This window comes from Lampris incognitus, chromosome 2 (genome assembly GCF_029633865.1).
Source record: "Lampris incognitus isolate fLamInc1 chromosome 2, fLamInc1.hap2, whole genome shotgun sequence".
Classification (NCBI taxonomy): Eukaryota; Metazoa; Chordata; class Actinopteri; order Lampriformes; family Lampridae; genus Lampris; species Lampris incognitus.
The window spans coordinates 21084123-21102334 of NC_079212.1; the positions used below are offsets into that span (position 1 = coordinate 21084123).

At 44.3% G+C, this 18212-nt stretch overlaps 1 protein-coding gene across 1 annotated transcript; it reads right to left on the reverse strand.

The window, feature by feature from the left end:
• Positions 1-429: 429 nt before the first annotated feature.
• Positions 430-9861, reverse strand: rnd1b (Rho family GTPase 1b). Its single transcript, XM_056274709.1, has 5 exons — positions 9742-9861; positions 9188-9275; positions 2719-2828; positions 2428-2562; positions 430-675 (listed from the first exon to the last, which is right to left on the reverse strand). Exons 1-5 carry the CDS (start codon positions 9859-9861, stop codon positions 430-432), a joined length of 699 nt encoding a protein of 232 aa, XP_056130684.1.
• Between the last annotated feature and the right edge of the window lie 8351 nt (positions 9862-18212).

Here is an 18212-nt window from a genome sequence, read left to right on the forward strand (position 1 = left end):
ATTACATCACAAGGTTAAACGTCACACGTTGCAGGTTTCCAACTGGGACAAAATCAACATGTGCCTAGAGATAGGAAATTGGACTGACATCACACCGTTATGGTTGCATACCGTTTACAGGTGATAAAAAAAAACATAATAGCTTGATGATCAGACCTTGACTGGTAATGTTTGTTCAAAAGCAAGATTAACAGTTGTGGAAAAAGATGGATGTGCGCTGAAATGTTCAGGAGCAAGTGGACAGCAGGTCGTCCACCTCTTCTGAAGGGTGTTTGGTTTCTGGGGGGGGGTGAGGGAAGGATTCAGCAGGGAGCCCTTCTCTGATAAAGCCATCGTGCCCACCCCCCCCTTCCCCGAGACCAAAGAGGCAGGGGGCTGGGAGTTGCATGTGGGGAGTGTAACCCGAGGAGGGGGGAGGGTGGTCTCCACTCACATGACTGAGCAGCTCTTGGCCTTTTCCTTCTTGAAGGTGGAGGAGAGCAAATCTGACTTGCTGGGCAGGTGGAGGAGTCTTTTGGAGAGGCGGCGAGTGGGGCTAGGTTTAGGGATGGGCTGCAGCTTGTTGATGCAAGCCTGCGCAGCGGTGCGGAAAACGCTGTGGATGCTCTTCTCAGAGGTGAACGCCGAACAGTCCAGGTAGGCCTCGGCACCCAGCTGTTTGGCCATAGCAGAGCCCTTGACCAGAGAGGCAGAGGAACACATCAGATGCCATTCATTCTACCAACTTTATACAGTCTGTGCTGAAGCATTTTACTGTTTCTGCCATTTGGTTCCTTCTGCCAACTATTCTTCTGAATACAAAGCACCTTATGAACCTGCTTTCTCACTTTCTCATTCACAACCTGACATTTAGTCTCTCATTTAGCTGTGCCATCTGGGTAGATTCAAGAGGTGGGGTTGTGACAGGGAGTTAACCTAAGTAACTAAGGTTTGGGAGTAGGGCCATGCCTCAACCACCCCTCTAATCACCTAGCAAGCCTACTTATACGTGGTCAACCCATCCAGCACTGTTTGTCTCTGTTCTATCGACCCCCACCCACCCACTCCCTCCATCTCTTGCATTTACCCTCCTACCTCATCCCTCCCCCTACCCATTCTTCTTCACATACTTCATCCCCTCTTCCCTCCTTTTTTTCTCTTCTACTTTCAGGCACCATCTGGGGTCCATAGTTGGCTCAGGAAAACCATCATCTGAGAGGGAACCCCTACTCTGAGTCTCCTCCCCCAGCCACCATATTTCAGGATGTCCCAGACCAGCCTAATCAGACGACCTCCACATCTATCCCTGTCCTCACTTCCATCATTCATCCCCATTATTCAATACCTCCTCTCCTCATTAAACCTGTAAATTCACATTGTTGTGGCATGGTCCTTGCTAGTGAACCCTCCAAAAAAATTTTTGAATGAGTGCATCGAAAAATATATGCTGTCGTAAGATGTTAAAATATTTGTCTTTTTTTTTGTTGTTGTTATTACTGATAACATTATGATCCTCATTGTTAAGAAAATTGGTGAAATATAATTTTCTGCACCCCCGCTACCATTCTCTCTTGGCAGCTTCCTTATATTCTATCACTCAATTTCATTCAAGGTAGGATTTTACAGAAACGCCATCGACAGAAATGCAAGTATAATGTGAACTCTGTTAACACGCTCAAACAAAATCCATCTTTTTTTTCTCCCCAGTTGTATCTGGCCAATTACCCCACTCTGACTACCACATGCAGACTACCACATGCCTCCTCCGATATATGTGGTGTTGCCAGCCGCTTCTTTACACCTGACAGTGAGGAGTTTCACCAGGTGGACGTAGCACGTGAGAGGATCACGGTATTCCCCCCCAGTTCCCCCTCCTCCCCGAACAGGTGCCCCGACCAACCAGAGGAGGTGCTAGTGCAGCGACCAGGACACATACCCACATCCGGCTTCCCACCCACAGTCTGTAGGGATGCCCAACCAAGCCGGAGGTAACATAGGGGTTCGAACCGGTAATCCCCGTGTTGGTAAGCAACGGAATAGACCACTACACTACCCAGACGCCCCCAAAATCTATCTTTTGATATTTTTTTCGATAATGTTTCTGTTGTTTTAACTTGCTTTTCTGGGTTGTTGATTAGCTGAAAACATGATTCAGACGAGCTAACTTTCACTCTGTTGAATATGTGCAAAAGCATCTATCTTATAACGTCAGTGTAAAGCCCCCAGTCAGGATATTATGTAAATAGTATTTAAAGTTAGTAAAAAATGTGCAGTCAATGCTAGGCCTACTTCCGATTGCAAACGTAAAACAGCAATCTCGTATCATTCTGTTCATGGCAAAGTCTCACAACAGTTGTGCTTCACATCTATATCACTACAGTGTATGTTTCATAGTTTGTTTGTTTTTTTAGATCTTTGTCATGAAAAATATTTGTTCTCCCCTCTCACCTGCTCATAGGTAATGGGGGTCTGTTTCTGATTGGACAGCTCCATCAGTGTGCAGACGTCTGTGCGCAAGTCGGTCTTACATCCAATGAGCAGGATGCGTGTGCTGGGGCAGAAGTCCAGGATTTCGGTCTTCCACTGCAGACAGACAAGACATTTACTTCAATGGCCTTATGATACCAAAAACGCTAATGACTTCTCTGAGGGTAGTAACAATTAGTCTGATGGAGCCAAGGACAAGAAATGTGACCGAGGGTTGGAGGAGGCGACTAGGTAAGAAACTGAACTTCTGACCTTCTTAAGGCCGCTGTCCACTGTGTCTGGGCGGCTGATGTCAAAACACAGCAAAACTGCATCTGAGTCACTGTAGCACAGGGGCCTCACATTGTCATAGTATGGAGAACCTGTGAGAGACAAGGAGGGAGATTTTACTAACTTGATGAGACCAAAAAAAAAAAAAAGGTTGGAAAAGAGGGAACAGCAAAACACAACTGTGACAGGGAGCCAAAACACAACATAGCAAACTTAAATACGCAACTCATAAGTTTAGTACAGTATTATTTAAACTGTTAGTTGAGACTATGGGTCATGATCATATTTCTCACAGATCATACAGTATGAGGATAAAAACACTACATTTCTCAGATTTGGGATTGTGCATGAAAAAAAAAGTTTAGGAGCCCAAGATTCAAATGATATAGTTTAAGCTGAGACTGCATCCAGAATTGATTGCTGTAATGACAGGCGGCTTGCCAGATCAGGGATGGAGACAGAACAATAGAAAGGTAGAAGGAGAGAGAGAGAGACAGAGAGAGCGAGACAGAGAGAGACACACACACAGAGAGAGAGCGAGACAGAGAGAGAGAGAGAGACAGAGAGAGAAACAGAGAGAGAGAGAGAGAGCAAGGGAATGCAGCAGCAAAGATTATGGGTAATCGGCATCACTTCTCATGTTGAGTCTTACTTTGCTGTCCCTGAAACTGCTCCTTTCCCTGCTCCTCTATCCTTTACTGGCATTTCAGAGGGGGAGAAGATGACAATCGAGCACTAAATCCTCATTGATCTTCTCTAGCAGTGGATTACGCAAGTGGAGCAGTGGGGCTCTGGGCAGGCAGACGCTCCCACTCATGCTCAGAATCCTTAAGTAAGCCACCCACCCCCCTAAAGTCCTCCGCATGGTGTGCAATACCTCCGGTCCCTCTGTTACCACAGCAACAGCCTTGGAATCCACCATCCGCATCAAGCATTCCACCCATCCCTCCATAACGGCTCGCCTTTACTGCCAATCAATCATTTTACACAGCAAACTGCCCACCCACTCATTGCCGGGGACTTTCCTCTGCACCGGGTTTAGGGACCGTACACGTACACTCTTCACACACAAACACAAACTTGCACACACCATCGCCGCCACATCAGAGGAGAGCTGAACAACAGCCTTTGGTAAAATCCGGCGCCAGCCAGAGTCGAACCCCCTATCAGATCAGATGAAAGGGAAGAGGAGCAGCTCAACAGGATTAACATGTTTACTCAACTTCAGTATGACTCTCAATAGGGATTCAGTCCTCTCCTTGTGGCTATAGATAACAACAGCAGACAGTGTCCTCACGCAACAGATATTACATAACCCACTTAATTAATTTACAATATAGAAAACAATGTAACGGCTAGAAAAGGAAAAGAACAAAACATTTTTGAAAAAGATACTGCATGCCCTGCAACAGGATTGCACACAACATGGATACGTGCATATAAATCAGTTTCATAAATAGTTAATGCCTTTCCACATTATCAAAGGGTAAAATTGAATTTGCCAGCTGCCAGGAGATGCGAGTGGAATAATGACAAGCTGTGCTGGAATTCCTTAGGGCTCAATGTCCGGAAGAGTGTTAGCTGTGCTACTGAAGGAACAAAGGGACACGCTTGTTGCATCACAATTCTGTGCCTTTGGGCGTGAAAAAGTATTTTTTGTTCTAATGGTAAATGGGAATTCATCTATCCAAACAATGTGATTCGGACAAACAATCTACTACAGCTTGTTTGTATCTGTGCAGGAAAAACGATTCACCGCCATTAAAATGTGTAATGTTTGATTGCCGTTTAAGGTATTAACACCTCGGGCCATAGACGAAAGGCCACGGCATTCAAAATTTAACAAGATTGCATTTCTTCTCTGGGACAACTGACACAAAGTCAAAACAATCATGGCCACACAGATGACCTCAGTGGGATCCTTGTGTCTCCACATGGTGTCCAGTTAGGATTGCAGGAAGGAGTAAAAGCAATCTGTCCACCTCTCCAACATGCGGTAATCACCAAGGCAGGAACCTGGGTGTGATTCTGCATTAAACGGTTGCTGATCTAAACGCACCGATCGATGGGCAGGCACGCTGGGGTCCGAAGAGCCATTTCAATTAAAGCTGACAAATTAGTCCCTCTGCCAAGGCGGGAGGAAGGGAGGGAGCATATCAGGGACTTTTTAATCCGTTTTTCTCAACTCAAACCTTCCCTGCAACTTCTGATCTTTCACTTCGGACAATGGAAATCTAATTTGCACTTGCATCGTCTTCCATTTTCAAGGGAATGAAATTAAGGCTTTTTAACAGGATTTGCATTTGCAGTGGTGTGCCATGTGCGTACAGTAGCAGCACTGGCAGCCACTCGCCCCACACGCCTGGACTCAGTTTCTAATGCTGGAGGAAATAGCTGTCTATTGTGGCAAGAGAAGACGAGAGGAAGACCTGATAGAAAGCAGAAGTGTACCCTACCGAAAGAGATCACATAGAGCCCTCCTCTGCCATTAATCCCTCACCCCCTGCAGTCTGACATCATAGACAATCTCTCTCTCACTTTCTCTCTCTGTATATGTCTCTCTCTCTCTCATTTCCTTTCTTTCTTGTTTCCTCCCAAACCAACATTCCTTCCCTCCAACCCACCCACCCACCTCCATGGCTACAACAGATGGAGGTTTTCTGAGGCATGAAACACAGAGAGGCTGACTAACTGGGTACTGAAAGGGGGGTGGGCAATGGGGGGGGGGGGTTGTAACACTGAATTCCTGCAGCTGAACTCAAACTCCATCCGTCTCGATGATGCGATGCCCAGAGCAGTGTCGAGGTGGAAATTGGGCCAGAGTGGAAGTAGGCTTCAAAGGCGGAGACGGCAGGCCTTGTGTTTGGAGCGTACAGGTGGGGGAGGGGGGTGTCTGCTTTTAGGCATGTACTGTATATATGTGCATGAGTGACTGCACGTATGTGTGTGTGTGTGTGATAAGTGAACTGAGTGACAAGGCTCATCCACATCATTAGCGCACTCATCTCCTACAGTGAGAATGCAGAGGTCAGACAGATTAACGATCTAGTGATGGGATGAGTCATAGATTTGGGGATGAGGGGAGCCCTACCCATCCATCCACCCAGGGGCCAGCATGGGAGCTGAGCTGTTGCTGCAGTTACAAACCGTGGCGCTCAGAGCCTGGCCAAAAAAAACCCTGTGTTGCATCAGACTGCTGTTGTCTTGCATGCCCCAGTCGAAATCAAGTCTGAGAGCTTCTGCTAGGGGAAATAAAGGGATGTTTCTTTGTTTCTAAGCATCACCCTGTTTTAACCATCAACGGAGCGCCACTTTAAAACTTGTCACCGGCAGGGCAAGTGAGACCCTGGGCTTTATTTTACCACAGCCTTTACACATACTAACTAGTTCATAAACAATGCATAAACACTGTATTATTTATTTGATTAGTATTTGCCCTGTGAACAACTGTGAAGAAAAGGTGCAGAAATAAGGGGAAACATTTAGGAATGTGGACTGACCCACACTATTCACACCGTCTTCTTGACAAAATTACCACCTACACCGTCAAAATGTTGATTCACATTGGTTATCTGGCTCTTATAAACCATTTTCTAATTCTGCCTAAAACATGAATATCAACTTGCTGTATCTGATAAAACCTGATAGACCATTAGTAACATATGATATATGGCCATTAAAATTATCCATCTTTCAAAGATACCGCCATTTCACAACCAAACATTGTCTCATCAGCTTAATAGAATATTGGCTCCTTCCAAATCAATCCCATTTACGGGACATACCAGTAACCATTATATCTTGAAACACTGAGCATTGTATGTGTAAATCCATTCAACATGGGATAGATGACTCCCTAACAGTATAACAAGATTCATTATTCACTGCTCATGAATTATGGCCACTAGATGGGTATCCCCCCCACACACACACACACACACACACACACCCTGACCCACCGCCTCTGCATGTGCGACTGGGCCGGGCTGATTAAATCCGGTGGATTGATTTTGGCCCTGTAAATCCACAGTGGGCCTGGGAGAGGGAGCTGGCTGCCACTGGGGAGCCGTGGGATGAGGTCAGTCCAATCAATGAAGAGCTGGGATAATGAGGAGACCCACTCAGTGTGGTGGGGCTGTGACGGGCGCAGCCCTGTGCAATTAGAGCAGATTACAGCCAGAAACTGTATTGTGTTACTATTCGTTAAGTTAGCCCCCACTGCCTGTCATCTATCACAAGGACACTGATACCAGATATGCTATACCTCCAAAAACAAAACAAAAAGTTTAAAAAAAAACAAACAAGGAAAGCACATTAAAAAAAGAAAAGGCAGGTGGGAGAGGTGCAGTTTGCTCTCCGCCGTCAGTCAAACCGCAGGGGGCGCAGTAAAGGAAGGAAGGGCAGTGGGGTGAGGGAAAAGGTGGGAGAACAACAACGGCAGTGGGGGAGGGAGATTGTGTAAGAGGGAGGGAAAAGCAGTAACTCGGTTCCATGTGTTGGGAAGAGAGAAAGCGAGGGAGAGACAGAGAGAGAGAGACAGAGAGAAACAGAGAGAAAGAAAAAAATGAAAGCAAAAGAATCTTCAACTCTCATTAGGTCAAACCAGGGGAGATGCCCCAGTGAGTCTTAATCCCCTGCATCATGCTGGGAGTGGGTGATCTCAGGCAGCATATGGAGGGGAATGCAGGTCACAACTATATCTGAGTTGCCTTGTGTCTGTCTGCTCCAAAAACCTTCTTGCCCCACTAGATGCCTCTCCAAGCCCATCATCCCCAGGCACCGAGCCCAATCGGACTGGTCAGACCAATGGGCCACAGCCTGGGATTAAAAGGCTGGCTTTGGTCTTGTCTGGGAATTACATTCAGTTTTTTTTCCCCATTTTGCCTCACTAAGATCATGGGAAAAATGATGAGAGCAAAGTAAACCCAGCTACATCGCACACAAATAGATCCATTACATAAGGGCTTTGCTGCCAGTGAACACACACACACACTCACACACGAGTTTGTGCAGCCATGCTGACCTATAGCGAGCCTGTCTGACACGTATCTAGCATGGCCCACAGAGTATGGATGGAATCAGATGGGGGCTGGAGGGGATCAGGTTGTGCAGTCAGCGTAGAGGAAATCAAACAGGTGCTACAGACCTAGGTTCACAGAATCCAGGTCAACATGCTACACTTCACAACCCCAGGGAGATCCACGCTGACACATTGACCCTCTTTTTCACTCTGCTTCATATAGACAAACACATAGAGGCTAGATGATGCACACATTCAGAAATGGAAACCACTGAAGCAAAGTCAACTGCGGTCTTTCTGCCTATAGGTTGCAATGAAGCAAGTCAAAGCACACAAATGATGCAGTGCGGTTCGCTTTTCGATCAGACAATTCTCGAGTTTTCCTTCGATTCTCTGGCAGCAAAGAACTGAACATCGTATTGTCACACCATCTTGAAAAGGCAAGCATTCTGAATCCACACCTCCAACTCTCTTGGCCCTTACGGTCTGAAAGCAGACTTTTATTTCAGTTGTCTTTTAGGAGAAACTAATAATGGTGGTGATTAAGTGTTATCTGCTTTGTAGTATTTTTTATAGTTTTACTGAGACAAATGAGTTGTATGTTTACTCTGTGATTGTAATGTCTGCGGTAAATGAGCATCCGACTGCACGGATGAGGAGGCATCCGACTTGACTGATTTATTAAGGGTATAGAAAGATGCTTGATGCATTTTTCTCTCTGACACAGCCTTAAGGTCTTGCATGGCCAACTCCAGTTTTTGTCCAGTGTGAATAAATCATCTTGGAACATAAAATATAGTCTCCTATCTTGTAATTTTGCCACTTGCTGACAGTTTGCATAATTCTTTCAAGATGAACAGCACTTAAGAGGTTCACCCTGCTCCAATGATAGTGTGACGTGGACCCTTTCTTTTCTGAAACCATCAACAGTTACATGAAAAATGGCGATATAAACGTTGTCCTCCAATGCAATCCACTGCAGTGTGGTAATATGGAAAACAATACATTCTGACACATGGAAGCCCTGCACACCAACAAGTGTGCCTATATATTCTGTGAACACCGGAGAACAGCAAACGCCAATCCCCATTACCATTTGCATGCAGGGGAACGGTGATTGCAGCATCCCAGAACCTCTTTCACACACAACAAAGAAAATCATGGGATACAGGGATACGAGATGCTGAATACATTTACATTATTTTCTAAAAGGCGGACAATGGCGTGAGGAGGAAATTACTGTACCAGAGACCCACATCCAGGAACAACATCAGGCATGCAAGGTTCAGCGGCTCCAGCCCCATGCTTTGCAGCACAGGAGCTGAGCTAGGGGCCATTCCCTCCCTCAGATCAAAGGGCATAGCATACGTACTACACAGCCTGATATCCCTGGGTCTAATGGCAAATCGTTAGGAGCAGAGGACTGGTTACCTGATGTGTCCCACAGACTGAGCTCTACACGTTGCTCTTCCAGCTCCAGACAGAATGTGTAGTTCTCAAACACCGTGGGCACATAGGTCTGCAGAGTAATTATCAACAGGGTGTCACATTAGTGGTGAGGTGCCAGTCAGTTACAGTCCTACGTGATGAGACTCATTACTTAATGAATCCCCCTCTCGTAGGAAATGAAATGCAACAATAGGAGGTAACCATCGGCTGTCTTCATTCTATTTCACTGACTTCAAATCTTTGATATATATATATATATGAAGGCATCTCCGTACAGATAATTTACATGTAACATAATCAAAGAGAATAATTTTGTTCTCTAATTCACAGTGAAAATGTAATAATAGACTGCGAAAATGAGTTTCTGGGAAATGCGGACCACATTTGCTACACTCCGCCGATCCTCTCTGCTAATTACGTCGAGGCGGATATAACGCGAATCAAAAAGTACAGAAACATCTAGAACACGTAGAGACGCGTTTTTTTTCTTTCATTTTCGAAACATATTAGAAATACTAAAGCATTCTCCGACATACCTCTGGATAACAGTCCTTCGCCAGGACTTGCAACATCGCCGTCTTTCCGCATTGAACGTCTCCCACAAGGACCAGTTTGCATCTTACCACCAGTGGCTGCGTGTTTCTCCTCTCCTTCATGTTGTTACTAACAACAACAACAACAACAACGCAATGTTTCACGGAGGAAATGCGAATTTTCCTAAAAAGAAAGAAACCCCACACACAGAGCACCTCAAAAAAAATAAAAAATAAAATAAAATGAATAACCGTCCCAGTGAGAGCTCTCCTTCCTGCCTGCCTGCCTGCCTCTTACAGACTGATGCCCGCAGTTGATCTGATTGAATTTGCCACTGCGGCTCTTATACAGGCGGCCCGGCCAGCCAATGGGCGTGCGCCGTTCCACAGCCGCCCGAACATCACTCCTACATGCTTCAGACGGTAAAAAAAAAAAAACTAAAAAAAAAAACAAAACTAAAAAAACAAAAAAAAACAAAAACAAGCCTCTTTATTTTCTCTATAATTTCCTCCACCATCAGACGAGAATTGCGTTAAAAACACGAACGATCAAATGAGAAGCGTGTGCACGATTCGTACTAAAATTAACATGCGTTTGTGTGCGTTAATCCACGCTTACGTGGGCCTGCAGCCAAAGATATACTTAATCGATCTCAACAAAATCATTACGGTGCCTTTTCTACTCGATTTAGAATGTGATTCATATTGTAAATTATCAATGCCTTCGCAGTGAACTTTGTCTAGCCTTCTATTCCGATAATGAGGCACTATAGGCAATTAGTCTGGCATATCCATTCAGTTTACACTGGTGTGTTGTCACCTGTGGGGGCCCTGCTACAAATCGATGGACAAGATCGACTTTGTCCCCGAGATCAATGACATACCAGGGTTGGGGACAATAGGACTGGTAGGCCACTCCACAGTAGACCAATTAGTTTGCCTTAATCTGAGCTGCAGGGTCAAATCAATAGCTTTTGTCATCTAAACCCAGCTCTGTCTTTTTGAATTTTCTGTATTCTACGACCGTGTCAAAATGTGTTGACTCAGATTCATGTGATGAATGACAGCGTTCGTTGTCATACTCGGAGAAACAACATCAATATCTATTGACCTGATATCAGTGGCTGACAAAAGTTTTTGACGGAGGTCGTGTACTTGCCAACCGAACTTGAGTTCCCATCACAGGTTTCATATACGACCATACGTCACTGAGGTACAAATGGCATCGTCATAAAAACACCAATATGATAGAGAACCAAAACAAGCTGGAAAAAGAAGTTACGTGGGATTTGTGGTGATAATAACATTATTAAACAGTGTTGTGATGCTCATGCTTTGTTCCCATCCAGTGGGAGGTGTGAGACCACAGGAGTCAGACCCCCTGATAGGCAGCCAGCAAGAGGCTGCACACGGGTCAGATCAGAGGTCACAACTCTCATCGGTGCCGAACTAACCAGTGGAGACCGATGCTAAGTTTCACACCCTCAAGGTTATTACTGCATGGAGATTGCACCTCCTTGCAGAAAAAGGGGAATTAAAAGACAAAAGTCAATTAAGCATTGTCTCTGGTGCCTGGCAGCTTGCTGGCTAATTTACTTACTGCTGCCAATCAGTGCTCTGGCAGAGTTGTTGTCCAGGTGAGTCAAAGCAATTTGCCCACTGCTTGTACAAAGCCCATGCCATTCATCTCCCATGCTGACATCTGTCTACGCTTTATGGACCAATATGTCTTGTTTTCATCTCTCACTGCCCCGATAGAGGAGTTTTCCATCTGCCTGCAGAGATAAAACAGGAAAACACGGAGGGGTTTGTGACACGGGTAACATTGTTTTGTTTGTTTGTGCTGCTTCGGTAAATTTGTGTTGGCAAGCATTGGATTTTCATCAGGGAAACGTGCAATGTGCAAGTATGACTTCACTCTCTGATGCAGTTCTTTTGTCATGGCTGATCAAAACAGTAGCTTGTTAGAAATGACAGGCTATAACCACATTCAGATACATATGTACTGTGGCATGGGCCAGCAAACATTGTCAGGACGTGTACAGGAAGAAAATAAGTGCAGAAGAGTAGAAGAATAAAAGAGAAGAAGGGTGTTAGATGAAGCTGTAGACAGCTCCTACCTGCTGTGTATGTATAAATGGAGTATTGACATTACCTAATTTTCACTTTTAGGATCTAATACTTACATAATGTACATAGAATTCATTTTATTTTTCAATTTACAGAGGATCCCAAATCTTTATATAAGCATCTCAGTGAAACTACTGACCAAACCAAGCTTGCATGTTTTTTTTTGTTGTTTTTTTTGTTTTTGGATATACTATATTAATCCCCATGTGGAAATTCCTCTCTGCATTTAACCCATCATAGCTGTGTAGCTAGGGGCAGTGGGCAGCCACCACGCGGCACCCGGGGACCAACTCCAGTTTGTCTTGCCATGCCTTGCTCAGGGGCACAGACAGGAGTACTAACCCTAACATCCAAAGGAATTGAATCAAGTGCAACTGGACTTGGTTATATATCCGTGAAGACGTTTTGCCTCTCATCCAAGAGGCTTCATCAGTTCGTGCCTTTCTGACTAGACCAAGCTAGTCTGACTGGCTGGTGATGAAACTCAGATACTTAGCTCTGATAACGACTCCAAAGAGGCTAAGTATCTGAGTTTCATCACCAGCCAGTCAGACTAGCCCGGTCTAGTCAGAAAGGCACGAACTGATGAAGCCTCTTGGATGAGAGGCAAACGTCTTCACGGATATATAACTAAGTCCAGTTGCACTTGATTAAATTCCTTTGGATAACCATGACCAGGTTGGACAAACCTGGGGTTTGAATCCAGGACCTTCTTGCTGTGAGGCGACAGCGCTAACCACTGGACCGTGCCGTGTGAGTCTGTGGTTGTGGAAAGGAGAGGTTCAGCTAGCCGGCTGAACTTTCCCTGACCCTGCTCAAGAAACCCTCCTGCACAGAGGGATGCCTATGTGACCACAGCAGAGCCTCTGAATACTCAGCTGGGATGAAGTGACACCTTCCAATATGTCTGACACCAGAAGATAGAGGTGGATGGGGTTGAGTTAGGGGCAAGGGGTGAGGGCGTCACTCAGCTGTGACAACTATTGGCAGGATGGAACTTCTGACACCTTCACCCTTAACACGCCGGCTAATTTGGTTACAATACCGGCAATTGGCATCAAGAGGATGAGAGACCATCTTCCACCGTTCTTCGAGGGAAGTGAGTACTACTGATAAAAAGTAAAAGTTGAATCGCCACTTTTTTATTATCCTGAAATCCTCCGTGGATGGCGTCCTAACTACATTAATTTTGTGTTTCGCATTTGAAAATGTGTGCTTTGTGGAAGATCTGTTTGACTGAGCGAGAACGGAGAATTGCTGCTGAAAGTTGAACTATGGCAGGACTGGAATGATATACACTAATAAAAAAAAATTGACAGATGGTGCATGATGATCGTGAGGAAATGGCCAGACAGGAATGGTAGGCATCAGCTTCTGATGGGAAATAGAGCGTAAGATGAATTTGAATGTGCAGCATATGGGGAGAGCCATGTACATTTGGGACAGCATGATGGAGTTCGCCAACAACAGTGTTTATGGAGTGATCACTCAGGCACTGATGGAAGAAGTCTCTGTTCCTCAGTCCAGTCACAGCCTCTTGTGCGAATGTGTCTGAATAAACTGCTGAACCCTCCTTGTCCCGAGGCTGGGTCAAGGGAGGTCACTTTGCCAGCAGGAGGCCCAATCGACTGTCACTGGGTTAGAAATGACCATTATCTAACAGTAGCACAATGGTGGTGGTGGGGGATCTGGCACGTATACCAGGATGAAACCCTTGCAGTGGGGCGACACATTACCAGTCGAGAGAAAGTGAAGGAAATGGAGGAAAACGGGAATGGGAAAAGATGAAAAGGAAGTTGAGATGCAAGCCACCCCTGCATGTATGACATCTCTGTGAAGTCCTGAAATGGTTATTTTGCTGCACTGGTGATGCAGCATCATTACAAATCGTGTGTGATTATCTGCAGCTAGAGAATGAGTTGCTCGTCACAGGCACCAGAATTTTACAGATACAACACATCTGCTCTCTGTTGGTGCGTTTCTAAAATTGCACCCAAATCATTTGAGGGAATCTAGTGAAGTGCTCGGATAGTTTGGAGGACACAAAAACCAGACTCGGAAACATGACTAAAATCTTCTCTTTTTTTATTATTATTCACCCCTTATTTCCGATATGCTATTGACAACAGATGCACCCTATACATTTCAACATCAGAATCATCGGTTGGTAATCATTTCACTTTTTGAATTTTGGTCAGCCGTGGGACATGGGGGCTCATCAGACCAGACACCATATTCAACACCAGAGGTGGCTACAGCATAACATTTAGTGCATTTATTGCATTATAAAGCAGACATATAATCAAAGTAGTGCAATTATACCCCATCGTAACCGATGAGCTATCTTGATAGTCTCAGCTAGTGTCTGTCAATGCTAGACTTTGTATTGCATACAGAATTTAGGCATGTGAGACAACAAATCAACAAGAAATGATAATTGTAAAAAATTGTGCTTTGGATGTCCAAAGAGTTCACTATTACATAGAAATTTCAAGCGAGAAAAATTAGATATCTGCAAATAGGAGAAGCTGATTTTTGTACCGTTTGAGGATGCTGTGCTCTCATTGTTCCATTATGTTTAAGTGACATATCTTCAACCATGGTCCTTCAGAATTAAACCAGGGTGTCAGTGGAAGCAATCTATATGGTGGTCCCAAATAATTATAGTGCATCTTTCTAAAAAGAAAAAAAGAAGAAAAAACACATTTACAAATACATGCTTTGAGGCTCTGGGGATAGAATCATGTACTGTGAGTAAAATCCTCCCAGTCTTCTGTCAGCGTTGGTTGTTTCTGTGCAACTTGAAATTATTAAGGAAGAACTTGAGCTTTGATATACAATATGTACAAATAAGTCTTAATGACGCATACATGTGGTTGGCTTTGCAAGTCATACACTGATATATTCTGAGGAGTGAAGTGAACAGCTTAAGTGGGGGTGATCCTGAAAAGCCCTTCTAATGTTAGAAGATTATGATATGTCACGTCATGCACATACATTCGGGTTATTATAAATGTGGAATATTTACTGAATTCATTTACATTTCTATGTGATAACGACAGCACTCGCATGGCTGATTGTTTTGTGTGTGTGTGTGTGTGTGTGTGTGTGTGTGTGTTTTTTTTGTGCAAGCCTAATTGAGATATTCTGTGTGCTCCTGAAGGCCGTAGAAGGAATGGAATGAAGACAACTTGATAAACAGAAATGAGACAGTGGGCTGCTATGCATAGCGAGGGGGCGAAACAGCTGGTATTTTCATTCAAGACAGTCTGAACTTTTCAAAACCTAATCTTATGCATTCATGTTTTGCGTCCCAAAGACGTTGTTTTAACAACCTCTGACGCCGAAAATGTTGCAGCGTTGGTCTACGGTGTTGTGTCAAAATCTGCGACTGTCGAAAATTGTGTCCTCCTGACCAATTTTGGGTGTATGGGTTCGGTGTTGGTTAAGGTCAGGATCACGATCTGTTCGGGCTGTCGGCCCTTTAGAAACGCCGTTTAGTGACAACCGTGAGGTGGGGGTCTCTGTGCGTTCAGGAAAACCACATGGTGACAAAATTTCGACGGTCGCAGATTTTGGTGCAACATCTGCCGTTGGCTCGCAACCATGCCTGCAACCCCAGCTAGTAAATTCTGTGTTGTGACAGCAATAGACCACTAGAGGTCGCCCTCTCCGCATCACCAGAAATCACTTGGACACGTGAGGAAACGTTTCTTCCACTAAACGTTGCGTCCAGATGAACTGATTCAACTTTCTGTGATTTCCTTACCTGGATTATTGAGCATGCATCAAGACGTACGATTTGAGCGTTTGTGTTGTCCTTCAGCCCAGCATCAAATCTCAACGTGTGTCTATTGATGTGAATGAATAAAGACACATTTCGCCAGTGTCTTGATGCATGCTCAATAATCCAGGTAAGATTAGAGATTGAAGATGTCATTCAGCTGAGTGATGAAACGTATCTGTCAATAAACGCTGTACCCAGATGAACCGATTCAACCTTCTTTGATATTTCGCCAGTCTTATTGTAATGAATAGTGTCTTATGAACACCTTGATGAAAGGTGGCTAGGAGAGATCCAACAATGATCAAATACACAGATTCCTGCACTTTCTACAAAAAAAATTCTGTTTATTGAGGAAGTAGAGGAAGTAACCTCTCTGACAAAAGGCCTTCATCAGGCATCGTATGCAATACAAAAGGAAAGACATATAAAGTATGGCCAGTTTTCTCATGTCTGCTGAACTAGGGTCTTACGGTAACCCGTTGTTTCTCACCTAGGGCTTGCTGCATACATGTCTTTCGTTTTGTATTGGTTTTATGATGACAAAGGTCTTATGACTGAAATGTTCCTTCTTCAATAATGCTGTTTTTATTGTCACTGTAGGCACTCTGTTATAATCTGTATCTATTTCACCAGGGGTTTTTTTGGGGGGAAAAAAGGTGCGAGTAGTCCAATTCTGTGCATATGCGTCCTGACTGACACAGCAGATTGGGATGGTGGCTGTGGTAAAGTCCTTACAGTGTATTAGAAGCAGTAACCTTACCTGTGTGAAATGTGTATGGCCAGGGACAGGAGGCCCGTGTGGTGATAAGGCATGCAAGCATACATTCTTGACTATCTGGATCTTGGTGTCGCCCTAATTTTCCTCATCAAACTTTTGTTTTTGGAACTACTAATATCTCCCAGCCTCTAAATTGTAGTAAAATGCTCCGCAACCTGAGAAACGGTGGCGTGTTAGGATTATTAAGCTATATGCGCTATGTGCTTTGGAAATTTTTGCAATCAATCTGCACTGTATTGTGTGCATTGCTGTTTAAAAATCCTATCTGGACAACATAAGAATCAGATTTTGTTTGATGAATCTACACTAAATTGTTCTATGTGTTCATTGAATGGTTATTAAAAAACTCCTTGTATCAATGACTTATTGCAAAAATCAATATCCAACTTTTCTTCTGGAGATGTGAGCTTCAATGGATGTTTAGTGGATGTATCATGTTCCCCTAGTGGCAAAGAGGAGAAGAATTCTGATTTCATTTGATTAAAAAATAAACAATTTTTACTAATGAGAATCACTGTTAATATATTTGAGGCAAAATGCAATATCTAATTATATGCATTGCTTTTGTGTGCTCAAAAAGATTTTTCTTTTTCTTGGGGATGGAAAAAATATCCACACTATTTTAGAAATATATTTTCAGCTATTGCTGATTGCATCTTGAATATGGTCATGTCACAGGATTGGTTACCAACCCGAAGTATAATTAAATCTGTGGATTGGTGCCCAAATCAACACCAGAACCCATTCTAGCCTACAGGACCTAGCAGTGGTACAGTCACAGCTACAATATAGACACATATGGATGCTAACTGTTGATGTGCAAGTTTGTGCTCATCATGCATGAGTTTCACATCACTGTTACCTATGAATTTGTGATAGCAAAACTGACCGCAAAGATATAAACTTAGTAGATAGTTACAGTTAATGAAAATAAATAAAAATCACGGTTCAATCAAGTTTAGAGGGGAACAAGCTGGAAAGAAAGCAAGCAATAAAGGAAGAGAAGGGTCATCATTTTCCTCTAGTGTCCCAACATAACTGACATCGTGTTGACTCTACTATGGGCTAGTGTGCCTTTTTGCACATATTTGGTTGAACTGGAATGGCTGCTCACAGAGAATTTTAGTGATGGAAGACATAAAGAATTGTTGTTGCACAGATGCATCACTTTCTGTCGTCTCTAGTCAGACGCGAAAGCCGGTTCTCTCAATAAGGGATAGAGAAGGAGAGTTCTCACATTCATATTTTGATCCACCTCATAATGTAATAGGATAGCTGTGCTATGCTACAGTGTTATACATTAACATACACTGACTTCAGGGTGTGTGCGAGTGTGTGTTATCTGTCTACTCTGAGAGCTGGACCAGCCCATCTGTGTCTGGGATGGCCTGCCCTGGGTGTCTGGACACACATGGGCTGGCTCAACATTGCCAGTTAGGGTAGGTGGTTGCCTTCACTGACAGTGGGGGGGTAGAGTTAAGGTTAGGGGTTCGAGTCAGGGTGAGGGACGCTGGCATGCTTGTGATTGGTCGGGTAGCTGGGGTTGCTGCTCTGAATATGTTTCCAGTAGGCTTGCAGCTGTAGAAAGCGGCCCTGAGTCGCGTGCCGGTGGTAGCAGGGAGCTCTTGCCAGGGGGGCAGCAGTGAGGCAGGGATCTCCTCGCCCGCAGTGGTGGTCAGTCAGACCGTTCTCCTCTCCCTCTTTTTCTCCCTCCTCCAGCTCACCTACCTCCTACTGATTCTCACTGAGGAGAGTCTCCGTCTGCCCTTCTCTGAACCA

Coding starts and splice junctions, on each gene's coding strand:
- rnd1b (XM_056274709.1), bottom strand. CDS start 9,861: ATGAAGGAGAGGAGAAACACGCAGCCACTGGTGGTAAGATGCAAACTG. Junction 2,829..9,187: donor CAGTCTGTGGGACACATCAG/GTAACCAGTCCT, acceptor TGTCTCTCACAG/GTTCTCCATACTATGACAAT. Junction 2,563..2,718: donor TGGACAGCGGCCTTAAGAAG/GTCAGAAGTTCA, acceptor GTCTGTCTGCAG/TGGAAGACCGAAATCCTGGA.